This window comes from Apium graveolens, chromosome 6, assembly GCF_009905375.1.
Source record: "Apium graveolens cultivar Ventura chromosome 6, ASM990537v1, whole genome shotgun sequence".
Classification (NCBI taxonomy): Eukaryota; Viridiplantae; Streptophyta; class Magnoliopsida; order Apiales; family Apiaceae; genus Apium; species Apium graveolens.
In genome coordinates, this window is record NC_133652.1 from 26,211,313 (window position 1) to 26,229,783 (window position 18,471).

Consider the following 18,471-nt stretch of genomic DNA (forward strand, 5'->3'; position numbering starts at 1 on the left):
TTTTTAAAATAATACTATAGAAAATAAAGTTTAAAGAAAATAGAAGTCAATTGGTGTTAATAGTTTAATTTTATTTAGTAGTTTGTTTAAATAAAAGTAAATTTCTGTTATTTTACTTAATTTAACGTAACTTAATAAATTTTTAATATAATTTATAAATAAAGTTTAGAGAGAATATAAGTCAATTCGTCTTTGTAATTTACTTAGTAGTTTGTAGTTTTTCTAAAATTAAAAATAAATATAAGTTATTTTACTTAATTTAACGTAACTTAATAAATTTTTAATATAATTTATAAATCGTGTAAAAAATATTTTTATTTTACAAATTAATAGGCGACTACTAACTAATTTCTTTTTACAAAGAACAGAAGTCGATTTGTGTTAAAAACAAAGTTAATTAGCCTTTTCAATATAGTTTATTTAATATTACTTAAATATCAATAAAAATTAATTTACAAATTAAAAGTAAATAGATGTTATTAAACTTAATTCAATATTATTTAATATAATCCAAATACAGCCCATAAATTTGTTACTGTTAAAATATATTTTTTAATTTAAAATAAATAAACATTGTGATAGATAGTAACAAATGCAATCGTTAAATCAATAGTTTTTAGTTTAAAAGTTAATAAATGTTACTAAAGTCATTTTCTGTTACTTAATTATTTTTAAAATAATACTATAGAAAATAAAATTTACTGAGAATATAAGTTAATTCGTGTTAATAGTTACTTTGTAGTTGGTAGTTTTTCAAAATAAAAGTAAATATATGTTATTTTACTTAATTTAACGTAACTTAATAAATTTTTAATATAATTTATAAATAAATAAAGTTTACAGAGAATATAAGCAAATTCGTGTTACTAATTTACTTAGTAGTTTGTAGTTTTTCTAAATTAAAAATAAATATAAGTTATTTTACTTAATTTAAGGTAACTTAATAAATATTTAATATAATTTACAAATCGTTTAAAAATATTTTTATTTTATTAAGTAAATAGACGATTGGATAAATACTAACTAAAAATAAAATAAAATTTAAATTCGTTTTGTGATAAACAAAGCTACGAGCTCATTAGCTCCCTTGCCGCATTTAATACACATAAGTCATGGGTCCTAGATCTTAAAAGAAGGATCTTCAAGAGCTCGATAAATCAAGGAAATAATGAAGACTAAAAAAACGATTTAAGGTGGCATTGCCCATGGAGAAACGCCCCCAAAGCCAAGTCAACTTATGTCAGTTAAGTATCAAATTTGGTACTTTGGTATTTTAATAATTTTAGCACCAAATTATAGGTGGTTTATTTTATTATTTTATTAATAAAGAGTATAAATTGTGTTTCTTTTCTTCTTTTTTTTAATTTTCCTTTCCTGAAAAAGTAAAATGTTTAAATTTTAATTTAAGAAAAATTATATGACCAAAATTTCTAATCATCTTGAAATGGGTGTCTAAAATCTCTGAAAAACAATAACAATTGGAATTGGAATGAGGTAAGCTTCTTTAAAATACTATCCTATCAAACCATTTGTCTAACAGATTGCAACACCAAAGAAGGCCTTTTCGTAATGCCAATGAAGTGCAAAGTTTATAATGGAAAATAAAATACGCCTCTGGATATAGGAATTACCTCTATTAATTTATTTCGTAGCAAAATGACTATACAAACATGAAACATAGGCATTATATATTTGTTTGAACAAGCTTGAACCATTGTCGTTGGGGATTTTCATTGCACCAAGATATATCTTGCATATTATCTCCTAAACATAAGCACTTCGTTGTCACTATTGTCGAGTTTAAAGTGTCCCAGTCCAAGCACAGGTCTCTTCCTTTATCATCTTTGGCAGCTAAATGCATTCTTGATTTCGAAACAAGCTTCCACACACTCTTCAGGCTCGAACAATCATTTGTAACCTTTACCGGGTGATCCTCTCCCTCAACAGTCAAACAAGTGGAGGTCCCGAGTAACTTAATTGGACCATAATCTCCACTGTAACCCCATCGATTCAACTTGTAGCAATCTGATGTGGTAATGTTATGCTTGCCTACATGAACACACCTCCCAGTTTGTGGATGATACATTAAGTAATATGTTTTGTGATCCGATGTTGGCTCTGCACGTAAAAGAATGTACATCAGTTTAGTATTTCAGCATTTGCACCTTAGCAACATATACTACTGCTGATTAAAATGATAATCTGTTCGTAATGTCACAAGTTTTGCCATTGTTTCTAAAAAAAAATTACGTCAATGTGATCAATAATGAAAATAAAAATAATGTATCCACATGGCCATATACCTTGAATCATTTGTTGACCAAGTTGTAGGTTCTGCAACACTGAGGAATTTCTTAGGTTGTCCCAGGAGAAATCATACATGCCATACGGCTCCTCCCATTCAATTTGACCTTCTCTAAGCATGTAGCTCCCTTGCAAACCCCACAAGGCCCATTCAAGATCCTTCTCCACGAGAAATGCCATCAAGCAAGTAAAGTATCGGTTCTCTGCCTCGTTTACTCCCCGTTGATCCTTACCAAATTCACTTAAAAATAATGGAGTTGGGCTCTTGCCAGTCAACAAATACCCAGTTTGGTTCACGAACCATTGGGTAATATCTGCACAGAACTCATTTGTCTGGAAAATCCATTTTTCTGATGGATTGCCGAATTCATACCAGTGAGCCTCATACACTAACTTTTTGTTCACATTCATTCCCAAGTTCAGTTTTCGTTTCTTCAAGAAGCTGAGATCAGATTCAAATGATAAGCCTGAGACAATTACTAGAACATCTAGATTTTCTAAGTGGACCGCATTTGCACCCGCCTCCATAAATCGGTGCCAGTCATACTCATTTTGACGTGGACCACGTAACTCATTCCTGATGCTCACAGCGACTACCTGTTTATCATTGTAAAATTATAAAGTCACCTAATCTGATACTTTTGCAGTAATTCATCTGCACCTTATTCTTAAAAAAATCAAGTCCCGACACATAAATAAAATGAAACGCACCATCATTGCTTTGCTTGGTAAATTTTCATGGTGAACAAATTCAAAGAGAAACAACTGAAAAGGTACATAATCTCTACTCTTAAATTTTAAACATAGGCAACAAAATGTGTCTTTTACTTTTCCTCGTTCATTTTCTGGTTTCTTTAGCTTGTAAAAGGAAACACAGACACTAACACGCAGGGAACACAAAGTATTAGAAAGAGGTCTACATACTCATCTCTGAGTCCAATAAATGATTAACTACAAGCAACTTGCATTCAAATTCAGTCCTATGCTAAATGGTAAGAATACAACCACCACTCAAAAATCACATTAGCCTTTAAAATCCATTAAACATCAAGGCCAGCATATAATTACAGACTACTAACTACCATATAGTTTAATAAGACTTGCATACCGTGGGGTTTCCTCTGTACCGTTTAGAAACGATGGATAAGCCTTGTAGCCATTCTTTTGGATCAAAATACTCGTCTTTAAAGAATCCATTTCCGTCATTCCAATCACAGCACCATATCGGAAGGCTGACATGATTATCAAGCACAACCATGATATTTTTCTCTCCTAGCGCGTCAACCACAGCCTTCTGTGCATCAACAAGTGTAAGGTTCATTAACTGAGGGTTGCTTATATTCATACCATATTTGGCTGCTACTAAACCCCATCTGTTAAGTGACTCTGTAACGGTAAGTTTGTTGTACGAATCATGAGTGAACATTTGCGTAGCCCAAGTGAGACGGACGCAATTAAAACCCATCTGAAAAATACTTTCTGTAATGTTTTTCAAAGGTTTCTTGTTCAGACCCTCTGGTATCATGGGATACATGTGACCAGGCCAATTTACACAGGCTAATTTCACACGTTTTCCTGTTTTTGCATTGACGATCCATCTTGAACTTGTTGAAAGATATGATATATGGGTGTCGCTTAGTAAAATCATAAGGATAAGTACGATAAGAAATGCTATTATGGCAGCTACGACTCCCCCAACTAATCTAGCTGGGGCTAACCTTCATAAGATCTTCAAAATGAAATTCTTTGCTTTCACAATCGACAATTTAATCTTCATCATACTAACAAACATGTTGAACTCTAAAACCTATGTACAGTAAATCAAAGAAAAGTTATTGTGTCAGTAAAAAAATGCAATGTAGTTAAATTGTTGGCAATGTGGTTCTGTGCTCAATAGCATTTGTGTTTAGAATATATAATGGAATAGCTTTGTGAGATTATCGCACTTTTGTTAACACCAAAACAGCCTCGATACTACTCCAAGTAAGATTCCGGTACATATTATAAACTCTAAGTAGGAGTTTAGGACATATACCATCTACATTTGGTTCGAAATGAGTTCTTAATATCTAGTGTGTACTGTATTTCTGTGTTAAATACAGCTTTAGAGTTCTGATCACTCTCTCTTGACTAGCATCCATAAGAATCTTAGTAAACTCACATATCACCAAACTAGAAATTACTTCAATCACAATGAACAAGAATGCTTGCTTTAAAAAAACACATATCAAGATCATCCACATATTGTTCCGATATTAAACAAATTTTCTAGACTTAACCTTAGCATAATTAGCAACCATAAACTCTTACAAAAAAAAAAAATAAGAAAAATATTAAGAACACAGATATGCATATATCAATTCAATATGAAGTAAAATAAAAGTAACATCCACATGAACAAATGTACTTCTCAACTAACTAAGCATACATACAAGAACATATTAATATACACATACATACCTTTTGAAAATGGAAATTGATTTGATCAAAGTGCGTTTCTCTATATGAATATGCCTTGTTGTTTGTTATATGAACCTAGCATTTGGGTTCGTATATATGAAAGGTTCCACTAGTTTAACCACTCCATTAAATTATGATCTCCAAGGCCTGCTTCTGTACAAACAATAAACATACAAATGTGTGCGGGGGAAGAGTCTTTATTGAAAGAAAGTGAGTCACAATCTAATTATTTCTACCTTTTCATCTGCCGCGTGACACGTACTAGCTGACACGTATCTTTTAGAGGAAAATTAACAAACGTTCTAGTACGTTCGCTTTTTTCAATATTTTCACATTTAACAGCCGACCCAATATATTCTCCTATCTCTCTTGCACAAGAATGAAGAAACGGGAAAAATAAACAATTATAGAGGAGAAATTTATTGTTGAGGTAGAACTGGTAGAACTGTTATTTTGATTTTTCACTCATCTTTTATTCTTTTTACTAGTGCTGGTCATGGGCACATGCTAAGAAAGTATGATGGATGAGTTGTGTTAACGGAGGAATCTGGTAATAACAAAGTTTGAGGTTTTTCGCCGTGATTAAGATCTATGACGGTGGTTCTTCGCCGGAGAATCAAGCGGTGTGTGGTGGTTTGTGGTTATTTTAAGCTGAGATTGATCAGAGTAAATGATGGCTCTCTTATCAGCTCTCAACTTCTTACCTTGTCAATATGCATACGTACCCTTTATATAGGGATCAAACTTGACGTAATTCTTGTGGAACAAGAAATCTAATGGGCTTAGACTTCTTATTCCTAGGCCCGGTAGAAGCCCATCCAAAGTCCGTCTTCCGCTAGCTTCAGGAATGTCCAACTATGAGGCCCAACCGCGAAGGCCCAAGGCTCATCCGTAATCGCAGGACTTCATGGATAGTGCATCTCCCTGTGCAAGAATAACATTCCGCTACAACTATCTCCCTTGATTTACGGACGCAGGTATAGTCACGGTTCACCCCAAGTGTCGGACGCATCCTTATCCCCCGAATGAGGATAACCCACCAGATAACATGACAGGTGATCCCAAGCTCTTGGGTGCAAAGTGCAGGATGACTCCAAAGTTCTCCAACGAGGACACTCGTTGAATACAATAACAGATCTTCCAAAGCACACACCAACATTAACCCCGCATCCCCAACGAGGACACCCGTTGAATACAGGAGGAGGCCTTCAATCATCAGGCAAACCCCTGGAGGCCTTCAAGCTTTTCATGGACACCCCCCTCCTTGACCGTCTCAAGGAGGGAATTCTTCAAAGAGTACCTGCAACAAATACATTAGTAAAAATAATCTCCACCGCTCCTCTCCATGCAAGCCTTGTCCTAAAGTCACCATTGAGAGTGATTGACCAAACACAGGACGCGTCCTAAGACTCTGGGCGCGTCCTCACCTTTACAAAGCCAACATTGTTTCTTCAACAACTGTTTCTTACAGCATGCCACAACGACAAGATATGTCTTGATAGAGACGGGCGCGTCCTCCAGCTTCCATTGCCAAAAGACCACATTTGCCAAGTAATTTCACCAATGTTGACGCGTCCACAATGATTGGGAGCGTCCTTTCCCAAGCATGCACACCCAAGCTTCTCCATCACTAGACCATAAAACATCTCCTCAAATATAGGCGCGTCCTCTATGCCTGGACGCGTCCTTACCTTTTACAATGCAATACCGGTTTGGACTGTACTTAACCCGCATTTGGCCCGAGTCAATCCAATGTCAAATTTTGGGTATAACAACTACCCCCAAATTCCATTTGCAGTTGAAAACAAAATTGGAATTTTTATTCGAAAAAACCAAGCAATGAAATTTGGCTTGCGAACAGAGGACGCGTCATTGATAGATGACGCGTCTTCTGACCCACTATATAGTCGTTGCGCTACATCTGTCGCACACGTCAGCACACACTCTTCTCTATAAATACCCTAAAACAAAACTCACATCGTCATTTTACCCTTTTCTCTCTATGGAAAACCACCATTGTCGTCGCTGCAAGAAGCTAAGTTCAAGAATCCGACGATTCCACCGTCCATTACTCGATTTTTCTAGCTTAATCCAACCCCCGTCCTACGAGGTACGTAAATCATCTTTTATTTCTTTATTTGGTTGAGTAATCCAACCGTAATAAGCAAAAGATTGTTCGTATGCTTCATGTCTATCTCATATGTTCTTCATTCTCTTTTGTATGTATATATGTATGTGTCTGTAAAACCACCATATTTAGCTTCTTTAATTCTCTAATTACATGTTTCTAGGTTCTTAGAGAATTTCCCCCAAATCAATTATAGTCGATTAAAATTCCACTGCGTTGCAACCATATTGGACGCGTCTTCCCGTCTGGGCGCATCCCCCAAACCCTTGTTTAAGACATGTGTCTAAGTTATTTGAACTAAAGGTCATATAGAGACAATACTTTACTATGACACGTCATCGTGGTGCGTCTCCTGCGATAGATTCCTAGGACGCGTCCTCGTACGTTTCCAGTATCTTCCTTTCTTCTCTCTTTTTCTTTTTTTTTATGTAGACGCGTCCTCAAGTGTTTCTTCTTTCTTTTGCAGCTGTAGGACGCGTCTTCTTCATCACCTTTCCATCCATTCAAAGTTCTCAACAAACGCCTCAGGATTTACTCCCCTCACTTGATCTCTTTCAAACCCGATTTTCCTGAATTTCATAGGACGAGTTCCTTTCTTAAAGCAGAAAGACGCGTCTTCGAATCTCTCAAATCAAAGACTTCTATAATGTCTGATTCTAGTTCCGATTCTATGGATCACGTTTCCATAAGCTCTAGAATGAAAAAGAAAGGATTCAAACGAAAAAGAACTCCAATTCTAAATGCTAGAGCTGCTATCGAAGATTGGACAGATGATGAAATTGTACCCACCACCATCCAACAGCCTTTACACATGATTACTTCAGATGAAGACGCGTCCCCTACTCAAGACACGTCATCTTTTCAGGACGCAGCTTCTTCACAGGACGTGGCTCCTTCTCAGGACGCGTCTCCTCTCAGCGTAAGTGAGATTGAAAAGAGGATTCCTGATCCTGAAAAGTATCATGTGTCTCCTCAAAAATACGATCCACCTCTTGAACACTGGGAACCCTCAGATGTTGAAGTGGATTGTGACTGGACAAAGCTTGGTGCTCTAACTGAGGCAGAGAAAAATGCCTGAAGGAAAAAAGAAAGTAAACTAGCTTGTGTTGCCCTTGACTCCACTGCAACTAACTTGGAAATTCAGTAGCACATGAAATACTACAACATGGAGGGCATCTGGGCGCGCTCTCTTCATACAATGAGGCCACACATTTTTAACATTGGGAATCAAAGGATCCCTAGAATGGTGCTCACACCAAAACTGATTTCCCTAGGCGTGGGCGCGCCCTTGCACCCATACATCAAAAAGATTTTGAAGTGGTATGATGTCGCCCCAGTTCGATTGTCTCCAAACTCGTACAAGCTAGCATGGGCTCTGTACATGATGTACCACAATCTTGGACTGGGCGCGCCCTCCATGAAGGAATTCAGCTTCTTTTACAGCATCAGAAAATCAATCCCTGGCTACCACTTCTTTGTAGTCAACAAGTGGCTGAACAACAAGGGATTCAATAAAGGCAAGATCATCCACGGGAGGGATTGGAAGGAACCTTTCTTCTACGTCTATGACGTCAAGAGAACCCGAGTTCGCTTCAACTTAGAACCAAGTAAGTGATTTCCAAAATATGTCCTCATAGTCCTTTATTCTGGACGCGTCCTCTTTGTTCCAAATTTCCCTTTTTTTAACAAGTCCTCATTTTTTTATCTTTAGACAAGAGAGTTCAAAAGGAATTAACAGGAAAAAGAAAGAAGAGAGCAGATAAAGTACTCCAGTATGCAGAGAAACACTTCAACCTTAAAGACATGATCATAGAAGACAACCTCAAACTGGTGGGCGCGTTATCTGCCCGGGTCGGCTCTGTCTGCAAGTTCCATGAATTTCATAATGGCAAACCTGTTCTCACGGCCTCAGAAAAAGCCAGGGGCCTTACTGCCGCAGAAGTAGTCGAGATTGACATTAGTAAGCAATTTCACTTAGAACAAGGTAAGGATATATGAGAGATGACGCGTCATACTTTTTGGAAGCGTCCAAAGCTACAGAATTAGCTTCTCATTTTTAAAAGTACCAATTCACCGACATTCGTAGGACGCGACATCTTTCTTTGACGCGTCACGCGTATGTTTGTCTTTCCTTTTACATGCAAAACTTAATCTGATTTACGGGTGTTTGCTGCATATATGTCTTCATTTTGGGCGCGCCTTAATTTTAGGGCGCGTTTTCCCCTAATAGTTGTGACTGACAATGTTAGCATGTCACTCATGTTTTCCTCACAATCCTCATTATAGTCAATGGGACGCGTCATATCTTTAGGACACGTCATAGTCATACATATATATGCATTTTTCATATCTTTGCATTCATTTTTCTTGACACATCTTCATGCATTTACATGTCATTACATGCATTCTATTTGACAATCTTTAAATTATGTTCGTGGCGCGTCCTACTATCACGCGTCTACCTTATTTAACTAATGTTTTTTCATGTTCATGTCGCAGATATGGCTTCTCTCCCAAAAGGATTTGCTATTGAAGCTTCCAAGAAGCTGAGATCCAAGAAACAGGCCCCTGCAAAGCCTGATCCAAAGGTTAAGACCCCCACTCCTGTTGTGACTCCTTCCCCTCCACCAAAAATAATTGACACCACTGTGTTGGACATCTCTGAGAAGGAGGACGCGCCCACAAAGCGCCAAAAGATACTTCCAGATGATCAATCTTTTGTTCTCCGATATCTGGGCGCGTCCTCAGCTGGCCACTTTACTGAAGATGAAGTCTGAGGCTGGACGTTTAGGACCGAGGAACAAATAGAAGAGGCCATGGTGAGGGCTGCAGCTGAGCTTCATTTGCACGCCAGACAAAGTGCCAACATGGCTGCTAGACTCAGGGCGCGTCTTGCTACCACTGACACTGCAAAGTGCCAGGCTGAAGACAAGATCAAATCCTTAGAGAAGTACATCAATCTGCTCGCCCAAGAAAAAGACGCCGAGATCAAGCGCCTGCAGGAGGACAAGACGCGTCTTGAGGCAGAGAAAGCTGTGTTGGAAGGTAATGTCTCCTCTATGGAGAAAACTATGGCGAGTGTTATCACACTAAATTCCACCATGCAGCTGGAGCTCGACACTCTAAATGATGACAGACTGCATGGGTGGAAAGAGGAGAAAAAGCTAGTCTATCAAAATGGTTTCGCAGCTGGGTTCGAAGAATGGTGCTCTGGGTTTATTGCAAATGACCCAGAGTATTCTTTTTCTAAGTTCGATGCAGACACCCAGACATGGGTAAATGACTTCAGAGTCAGGGTCGCAGATTCCATTAAGAGCAAAAGGATTTTTCTGGGCTTGGAGGAAGAGGACGCGTCCCTTGCTCCTTCTCCGCTTCAGACTCAACCTCCTCCTACAGATAACCAAGACAAGCCTCAGGACGCGCCTCCTGCATAGGACGCGTCTTCTGTTTATTCATGGAGTTTTTACCTTAACTATTTTAAGGGTGCGGGCCCCTTGAAGCCTTATAAATTATAATGATTACTTTTGAACTCCTTTTGCTTGCACTTTTTATGATATTTCTCTTTTATGACTTTTATGCATATCATTTTATTTTCTTAACTTTTCCTTGTCATAGATAAGGGCACGCCCTACTATTAGGACGCGTCGCCTTTGGAATCTTGTTGTGTTTTTACCATTATCTATTAAGTAAATGTCCTTGAAGGGCGCGTCCTCTTTAACTGGACGCGTCCTTAAATCATCCCGATAGGATATTTTTAATAATTATTATATCATGCTACACTTTTACTTTTTAGAAAAAGGCATAAAGCATGAGGGGCGCATCCTACTATCTTGACGCGTCTACCCTTTATTTTAAAGATATATTTAATCACTCAGTCTGGACGCGTCCTTAGTAAGGACGTGTCCTCCCATTTAGTTGGGTTTTGTCAAAATTAAAGAAACTTAAAACTGAAAGAGCATCAACCAAGATAACTTGGGCGCATCCTTGGAAATAGTACGCGTCTTAGTTCCATTTTAACTTGAGTTTTGTTGTTCCTTTTGACAACCATTGCTTCAATTAACATCTGTATAGAACTATAGCTAGGATGCGTCATGCAACTAGGCAAATTAACAAGCAAATAACTTTTAAAATTTTCTCAAAGTTTTTATTAATAATGCGCTCTGGTGTTAGAAGTGCACCAGTCCCACGGCTACTATACTCTGTGGGGGAATTTATTCAAAAAAATGATCCTTCAACTAGTTCTAAGGTACGTAGTACATGCACTACCCTCCTAGGCTAGTAGAAATTTATTTAATTCTAGTCTATAATCTGGGCATAGCCCTAAATATATAATAAAAGAGGTATGTAAGGGGCCAAAGCCGCGCCTTACTGATAATACTTTCGGAGATGTTCCGCATTCCACGCTCGCGGAACCAGCTTCCCTTCCATATCCTCAAGTTGATAAGTTCCTTTCCACGAGATGGCCTTTATATTGTATGGTCCTTCCCAATTAGCTCCAAACACTCCATATTGGGGGTTCTTCATCTTGGGCATCACCTTCCTAAGCACCAAATCTCCCACCTTCAGCAACTGCCCTTTAACTTATTGTTATAATACCTTGCAGCACGTTGCTAATACACTGCAAGCTTGTTTCTTCCAAGAGATCCAAATAAAGCCTTTGATTAACCTCTGCACCCTCCTCCGTGTAACGATCTCTGCGAAGCGATCCGAACCAACCTCCACGGGGATCATAGCTTCATAGCCGTAAGTAAGCATAAACGGAGTTTCTCCCGTAGTAGATTGTGGAGTAGTGTTGTAGGACCATATCACTTTTGGGAGTTCTTCAGGCCAATTTCCTTTGCGTTCTTACAGCTTGGCTTTGAGGGTATGCTTTATTATTTTATTCACAGCTTTTGTCTGCCCATTGCTTTGAGGATGATAGACCGCTGCAAACTCCTTCTTAATTTTTAAATCCTCACACAGTTGTTGCAACTCCTTGCTGTCAAATTGCTTTCCGTTGTCAGATACAAGCTAGTAAGGGATTCCAAACCTGCACACAATGGAGTTGAAGACAAAATCTCTGATTTTCTTTGCAGTTATAGTAGCCAATGGCATAGCCTCTACGCACTTAATAAAATAATCAACCGCGACTACCGCATACTTGACATCCCCTTTAGCCTTGGGGAGCTCGCCAATAAGATCTATTCCCCACATGACAAATGGCCACGGGCTTACCATGGATGTTAAGAGCGTCACTGGCATAGATGAGTAGTTTGCAAAGCGTTGGCAGCGATCGCATGCTCTGACAAAATTCTCCGTATCTTCTTTCATCGTAGGCCAATAATATCCTTGGTGCAAAACTTTCATTGCTAACGAGTTACCCCCCGAGTGATTACCAAAAATTCCTTCATGCACCTCCCTCAAGATATAATTTCCTTCTTCTTCATCAACATATCTAAGCAGTGGTTGATTAAAGCCTCTCTTATACAAAACTTCATCGTACACTACATACCTCGCAGCCTGGTAGCGGAGTCGACGAGCCTTGAACTTATCCTCGGGGAGTGTTCCCTTGTGAATGTAGGCAAGGAGGGGCGTCATCCATGTTTCCTTGTGAGCCTCATCTACTTGCATCGCCTCTATCTCTGGGATGCTAGGAATTTCCTGAATCTCTAAAGGTATGGATCCCAGTAACACAGCTTCCTGCTGCGACCCCATTTTGGCCAGGGCATCCGCATTGCTATTCTTCTCCCGCGGTACACATTCCAGCCTAACTTCTCTGAACTTTTTAATCAGACGTTGAGTGCATCTCAAATACAATTATGTCCGCGGTCCTCGGGCTTGAAACCCCCCATTCACCTGATTTACCACCAGCTCCGAGCCACTCCTTGCAATTAGGTTCCGCACTCCCATTTCCAAAGCGATCTTTAGGCCAATAATCAATGCTTCATACTCCGCATCATTATTTGTTGCATAAAATTTGAAATAAATTGCGTTCATCATGTGATGGCCTTCTGGAGACATGAGTACTATGCCTGCACCTGCTCCTCCATTGTTAACTGCCCCATCTACAAGTAAAATCCACCAGGAATGTGGGAACTCTTCTAAAGATTCTTCATTACGAGGGGGCTGTAACACCACCAAAGCCTTATCATCAACCGCAGAGTCGAATTCCAACAAAAAATCGGCTAAGGCTTGTCCTTTAATTGCTGTACGGGGCATGTATTCCAAGTCAAATTATCCCAATTCTACGGCCCATTTCAACATCCTCCCCGATGATTCTGGCTTGTGAAGGACTTGCTGTAGTGGATACGCCTTGCGACTTTAATTCTATGATCCTGGAAGTACGGCCGTAACTTCCTTGACGCAAGGATCAAGGCATAAACCAGTTTCTCCATGCTTGAGTAGCGAGTCTCAGCGTCGTGTAATCGCTTGCTCACATAATACACTGGTGACTGTTGCCCATCTTCCTCCCTTACCAGAACTGCGCTGATTGAATATTCTGACACCGCGAGGTACAGTATTAGAGATTCTCTATCTAACGGTTTTGATAACATGGGAGGGTTTCCCAGTTGTTCCTTGATCCTTCTGAAAGACTCTTCACATTCTGGTGTACATACGAAGTCTTTCCCTGCCAACTTAATCGCCTTAAAGAATTCCTTGCATCTGTCAGAAGATTTGGAAACAAATCGATTTAGCATAGCAATCCTCCCAGTTAAACTTTGCACCTGTTTCATATTGGCGGGTGATTTCATATCCATCAATGCCTTAATCTTTGCGGGATTGGCCTCAATTCCACGATGGTTGACGATGAACCCGAGAAACTTACCCGACTTTACGCCGAATACACACTTTTGTGGGTTCAACTTCATGCGAAACCTCCTTAGAATATTAAAAATTTCCATCAAGTGTTCGATATGGTCATTCGCCTCCTTGGATTTTATCAACATATCATCCACATACACCTCCATGGTTCTCCCAATCTGGTTTTTGAACATCATATTCACCAACCGCTGATAGGTTGCTCCAGCGTTAATCAATCCAAACGGCATTCCTATGTAGCAGTATAGCCCCCTGTCGGTGATGAAGGATGTATGCTCTTGATCGGGACCATACATGGGGATCTGATTGTAACCCGAATATGCATCCATGAAACTTAGCAAGGCATGTCGGCCGTCGCGTCAACCAACTGATCAATTTGTGGGAGCGGGAAACTATCCTTTGGACATGCCTTATTGATATCTGTGAAATCCACACACGTCATCCACTTCCCGTTCGGCTTTTTTACGAGCACTGGATTTGTAAGCCATTCGGGGCAGTAAGATTCTTTGATTAGTCCCACTTCCAACAATTCAGGAAGATATTCAACCGGTGACACATTACTCCTGGGTCGATTCCCACCATGTCTGAATGACTCCATGCGAAGACATCGAGATTTGCAATCAAGAAGCGGGTAAGATTTTCCCTCATTTCATCACTTAACTGGGATCCCACTTTCAAAACCTTGCTCGGGTCATCTTTATCGGCCGGAACAGATATTGTGTCTTCGGTCGGCCCCGTCTTTTCGGCGGGGATAGGGATCCTGGGATCCAAATCAAAATCAAAGTCACGGGGGTCCTCCACGCCCATTTTTTTATCCGAGGGCGCGCCCCCATGAGTGGGTGCATCTACCTCAGGATAAGGCATGATTTTGTGCAACGCAGGTGTGGAGGGCGCGTTCATATTTTGGGGAGCATCAACCTCAATTCCATTTTCGCTCTTCAAGGGCGCGTCCTCTTTTTGAGGAGCATCCACCTTGAAGTTATTTTTGAGACATTGCAAAATCTCACTTCTTCCTTCCAACTTTTCCCCGTTAACCTCCTTCTGCATGATTTCTTCTATATTGTTTATCAAAACATCTTCCACACTACGGATCCTCGAAACATTCCCTAACATCAAAACAGGGGTCCCGGCGGGTTTCTTCCTCATCTGGGCCTTCTACGAAATAGTGGGCATGAACCTCTCCACTTGGTTTTGTATGAATATCCTCCGCACCCTCAAATGGAAGACCCTTTCCCTCGTATCTTCTCCTGCGGAATTCCTTAACAGCCTTGTGATCGCAGTCGCGTGATTCATATTGCGACCCCCTCAGACTGCCTACTCCGTTAGGGGTTGGGAACTTTATCATCAAGTGATGTATCGAGGTTATCACTCTGAACGCCCGTAACCAAGGTCTGCCCACCAACACGTTGTGCGCAGAATCGTGATCCGGCACTTTAAAATCTATCATTTGAGTGACATACAAAGCTCCTTCCCCAAGTGTAACGGGAAGCCTAACCGAACCCATAACTCTTACTGCTTCTCCAGTAAAGCCATAAACATGTGCATCTTCAAAATACATGTCGCTATAAGGGAAACCCAATTTTTTGTACGTGCTGTAATACAGGATGTTCGCAGAGCTCCCGTTGTCCAAGAAGACCCGATGCACGTTCATTGCCCCGATAAGCATAGTTATTACCAGTACATCATTATGGGGATGATGTACCCATCTTGACTCTCTCTCCTTGAACGTAATATCAGCCGACTCCCCTTTAAAAATTTTTGGAGGTCTATCTTCCAAACTATGAATGTTGGTGAGTGGTGGGTGTCATGCTTCTCTTGCATTTCTTTCCAACGCCCGATTACTGTCACCGACAAAGAGGTGTCCTCCAAAAATTGCCCTGATACTACCAGCTCTTTGGAACTTAACCTCCGCTGTCTTTTCAGCTTCTTCTTCTCGCGGGGGTTGCCTTTTATCTTTCCCATTGTCATCATTCCCCCTGTGTCATTTCACCATGTCAATCCACTCTCTCAGGTATCCCGCCTTGATCAACTCTTCAATTTCATCTTTCAGGTGACGATATTCATGGGTGTCATGGTCGGTAGACTCATGATAATCACAATACTTCTTCTTATCTCTACTCTGCCATGAAGTCAGACGGTCTGGTTTCTTGAAGATTCCTCTATCCTTATTCACCTCAAAGATATGATCAATGGACGCTGCTAATGGAGTGTAGTTGTTTACTCTTCTTTTATAATTCGATGGCGGGCTCCATTCTCTCCGCGTGTTCACGGTGTTCACCCTATAAGGGCTTCTGGCATTCCGCCGATAATCCGGGCTCACAGACCTATCTCTTCTCTTGGCTCGCCCCTTGGAGTTGTGGGTGTTATCATTCTTTTTTGTCTCTGTAAGCGACTGCTCAATCGCTTTGAATGATTCCGCCTGCGCGAGTACATCGGCCAATGACACCGGGTCCTTCCCTTGCAGGTGCTTCCAGAAATCTGTTCCCACACGCAGACCAGCTATAAGAAGTATTTTCAGTGTTTCATCAGTTGCGCCCCTTACCAAAGTAGACTCTTCATTGAACCTTTTAAAGTATGAGGTCAAGTTTTCCCCTCTTTCTGTTTCACGTTGGCCAGCGTAGTAACTGGCTGTGTATACTTCACTGTAGCTTGAAACTGAGTTAGAAACAAGGTTTTCATATGTTCCCAGGATATGATCACACCTGCACCAAGTTTCTGGAACCACTGCTGAGCGCCTTCTCTAAAGGTGGCCGCCAGGAGACGGCATCGAGCCAAATCAGGTACTTGATATACATCCAGCTCAATGTTAAAACGCCCTATAAATTCCACAGGGTCAGAGTTCCCATGAAAATGCAAGTCATTGGTTATGTTCCTGTATCCTGCTGGCAATTGCGCCTCCCTCACAACAGCAGCAAAAGGAGAAGGAGCTTGCGCAGTCGCCGTTACTCTTCCTCCTTCAAGATGGTTGAGCAACCTCTTAAGATCATTCACATTAAACGTCCCTACTCCAGGAATGGTTTGAACATTAGGATGTTGATGTTGCTCTGTGACTTGTTGCGGTTCCCCTTTATTACCCCCGGGTGTAGCGGTAGATCTCGCCACCCCTCGCCCTGAGGCTGCGGCTGCGGTATGTTACCATCTTGATTTTGAACATTATCCCGCACGCGGGGTTTCTCCGGGCCGCGTCGTGGTACTTCCTCATTATTCTGCAACCTTTCTTGAATTCGCACACCATCCCGGTCATGAGGACGCGTCCTGGAACCATTGCCCGTAGCACTGTGGGAAGCTACAGGAACAACGACAGGAGCTTCTTCAGTGGAGAGCACGCCATCCCTCCTACCATTATAGGGTGCCCTTCCATGTTGGTATCACAACCTTCCTCGCCCATTCCTTTGATAACCTCGGTAATAATTCCCGAACCTTCCTCGCGGAGGGGCACGCTCGTGTTCGCAGTGCCGCACCCTATCATCCCTTTGGTATGTAGGGGGCACAAGCGCTGTGTCACGGGGCCTAGCTTCTCCAGCATTTCCTTCCTTTTGTCATTCTACCAGCAGCATTCTCAGATCGTCATCCTCCAATCTTATGCCGAGCCTTCTTTTTAAGGTTGAAAAGTCTCTTCCTTCCTCACCTTGATTCTGAGTATTTTCCGCACGACGATGCTCGTCCATCATACACCCAAACCTATGGGAGTGTGGTATAACCTGATTGACAAGACGAGGCCTTTCTCTGCCATCCGTATCCTCATCAACAAGCTCCACGATAGGTTCTATATCATCAGAATATTCCAAGCGCCATGGAGTGATTCGCGGGTTTTCTCCGCTGGCCTGAGCATCTCCTTTAACTACGGGTGCCTTCCCCACGATATGGCCGCGACGAGGAAAATGACGACCTCTCCTTGTCCTGCGATGCTCCACCGTATTCATCTTTGAGTGAAAATTGTTAAGAGTATCCCTCATGCAGTAGAACTGCTCCAAGATATCAGCGTTGCTGATGAGAACTGGAGGTGTCCCTCCCACGTCCGGAGCTCTCGGTGGATCCGCCATGTTGCTGGGCACGTAGGGTTCGTGACGAGCGTAGCCTCCCTCACCTTCTCCTTCAGATCTGCTGTCACTTCCATCATAAGAACTTCCATCATGATTGTAAGACATCTTTTCCTCCCAAGATTATGATCTTAATCAGCACCCCTCCTTCTAGCGCCAATTTGTTGACGGAGGAATCTGGTGAAAACAAAGTTTGAGATTTCTCGCCGGGATTAAGATCTATGAAGGTGGTTCTTCGTCGGACAGTCAAGCGGTGTGTGGTGGTTTGTGGTTGTTTTAGGCTGAGATTGATCAGACTAAGTGGTGGCTCTCTTATCAGCTCTCAACTTCTTACCCTCTCAATGTGCCTACGTACCCTTTATATAGGGATCAAGCCTGACGTAGTTCTTGTGGAACAAAAAATATAATGGGCTTAGACTTCTTATTCCTAGGCCCGGTAGAAGCCCATCCAAGCGTAGGTGAGTGATAAGCGTAGGAGGCGTGCCCGAAGGGCAGCGGCAGCAGTGTGGTGGTCCATCTTTCGCTAGCTTTAAGAATATCCAGCTATGAGGCCCAACCGCGAAGGCCCAAGGCTCATCTGTAATCGCAGGACTTCACGGATAGTGCATCTCCCTACGCAAGGATAACACTCCGCTACAACTATCTCCCTTGATTTACGGACGCAGGTATAGGCACGGTTCACCCCAAGTGCCGGACGCATCCCTATCCCCCGAATGAGGATAACCCACCAGATAACAGGAC

At 41.2% G+C, this 18,471-nt stretch overlaps 2 protein-coding genes across 2 annotated transcripts; both read right to left on the reverse strand.

Moving 5' to 3' along the window:
- Positions 1 to 1,578: 1,578 nt before the first annotated feature.
- Positions 1,579 to 5,015, reverse strand: LOC141663756 (glycosyl hydrolase 5 family protein-like). The gene is made up of 4 exons (XM_074469567.1): positions 4,765 to 5,015; positions 3,413 to 4,111; positions 2,304 to 2,901; positions 1,579 to 2,118 (listed from the first exon to the last, which is right to left on the reverse strand). Exons 2-4 carry the CDS (start codon positions 3,950 to 3,952, stop codon positions 1,685 to 1,687), a joined length of 1,572 nt encoding a protein of 523 aa, XP_074325668.1. The 5' UTR covers positions 3,953 to 4,111; positions 4,765 to 5,015; the 3' UTR covers positions 1,579 to 1,684.
- Positions 5,016 to 11,902: 6,887 nt separating this feature from the next.
- On the reverse strand, positions 11,903 to 13,090 carry LOC141664814 (uncharacterized). The gene is made up of 2 exons (XM_074470768.1): positions 12,728 to 13,090; positions 11,903 to 12,652 (listed from the first exon to the last, which is right to left on the reverse strand). Exons 1-2 carry the CDS (start codon positions 13,088 to 13,090, stop codon positions 11,903 to 11,905), a joined length of 1,113 nt encoding a protein of 370 aa, XP_074326869.1.
- Positions 13,091 to 18,471: the final 5,381 nt, after the last annotated feature.

Excerpts from the sequence above, each read along its gene's own strand:
- LOC141663756 (XM_074469567.1), bottom strand. The coding sequence starts at position 3,952 with ATGATTTTACTAAGCGACACCCATATATCATATCTTTCAACAAGTTCA. Across the intron at positions 2,902-3,412 it reads GGTACAGAGGAAACCCCACG|GTAGTCGCTGTGAGCATCAG; the intron begins GTATGCAAGTCT and ends AATGATAAACAG. Across the intron at positions 2,119-2,303 it reads TGGTCAACAAATGATTCAAG|AGCCAACATCGGATCACAAA; the intron begins GTATATGGCCAT and ends TTTTACGTGCAG.
- LOC141664814 (XM_074470768.1), bottom strand. The coding sequence starts at position 13,090 with ATGCCCCGTACAGCAATTAAAGGACAAGCCTTAGCCGATTTTTTGTTG. Across the intron at positions 12,653-12,727 it reads CGGAGCTGGTGGTAAATCAG|TTCAGAGAAGTTAGGCTGGA; the intron begins GTGAATGGGGGG and ends CTGATTAAAAAG.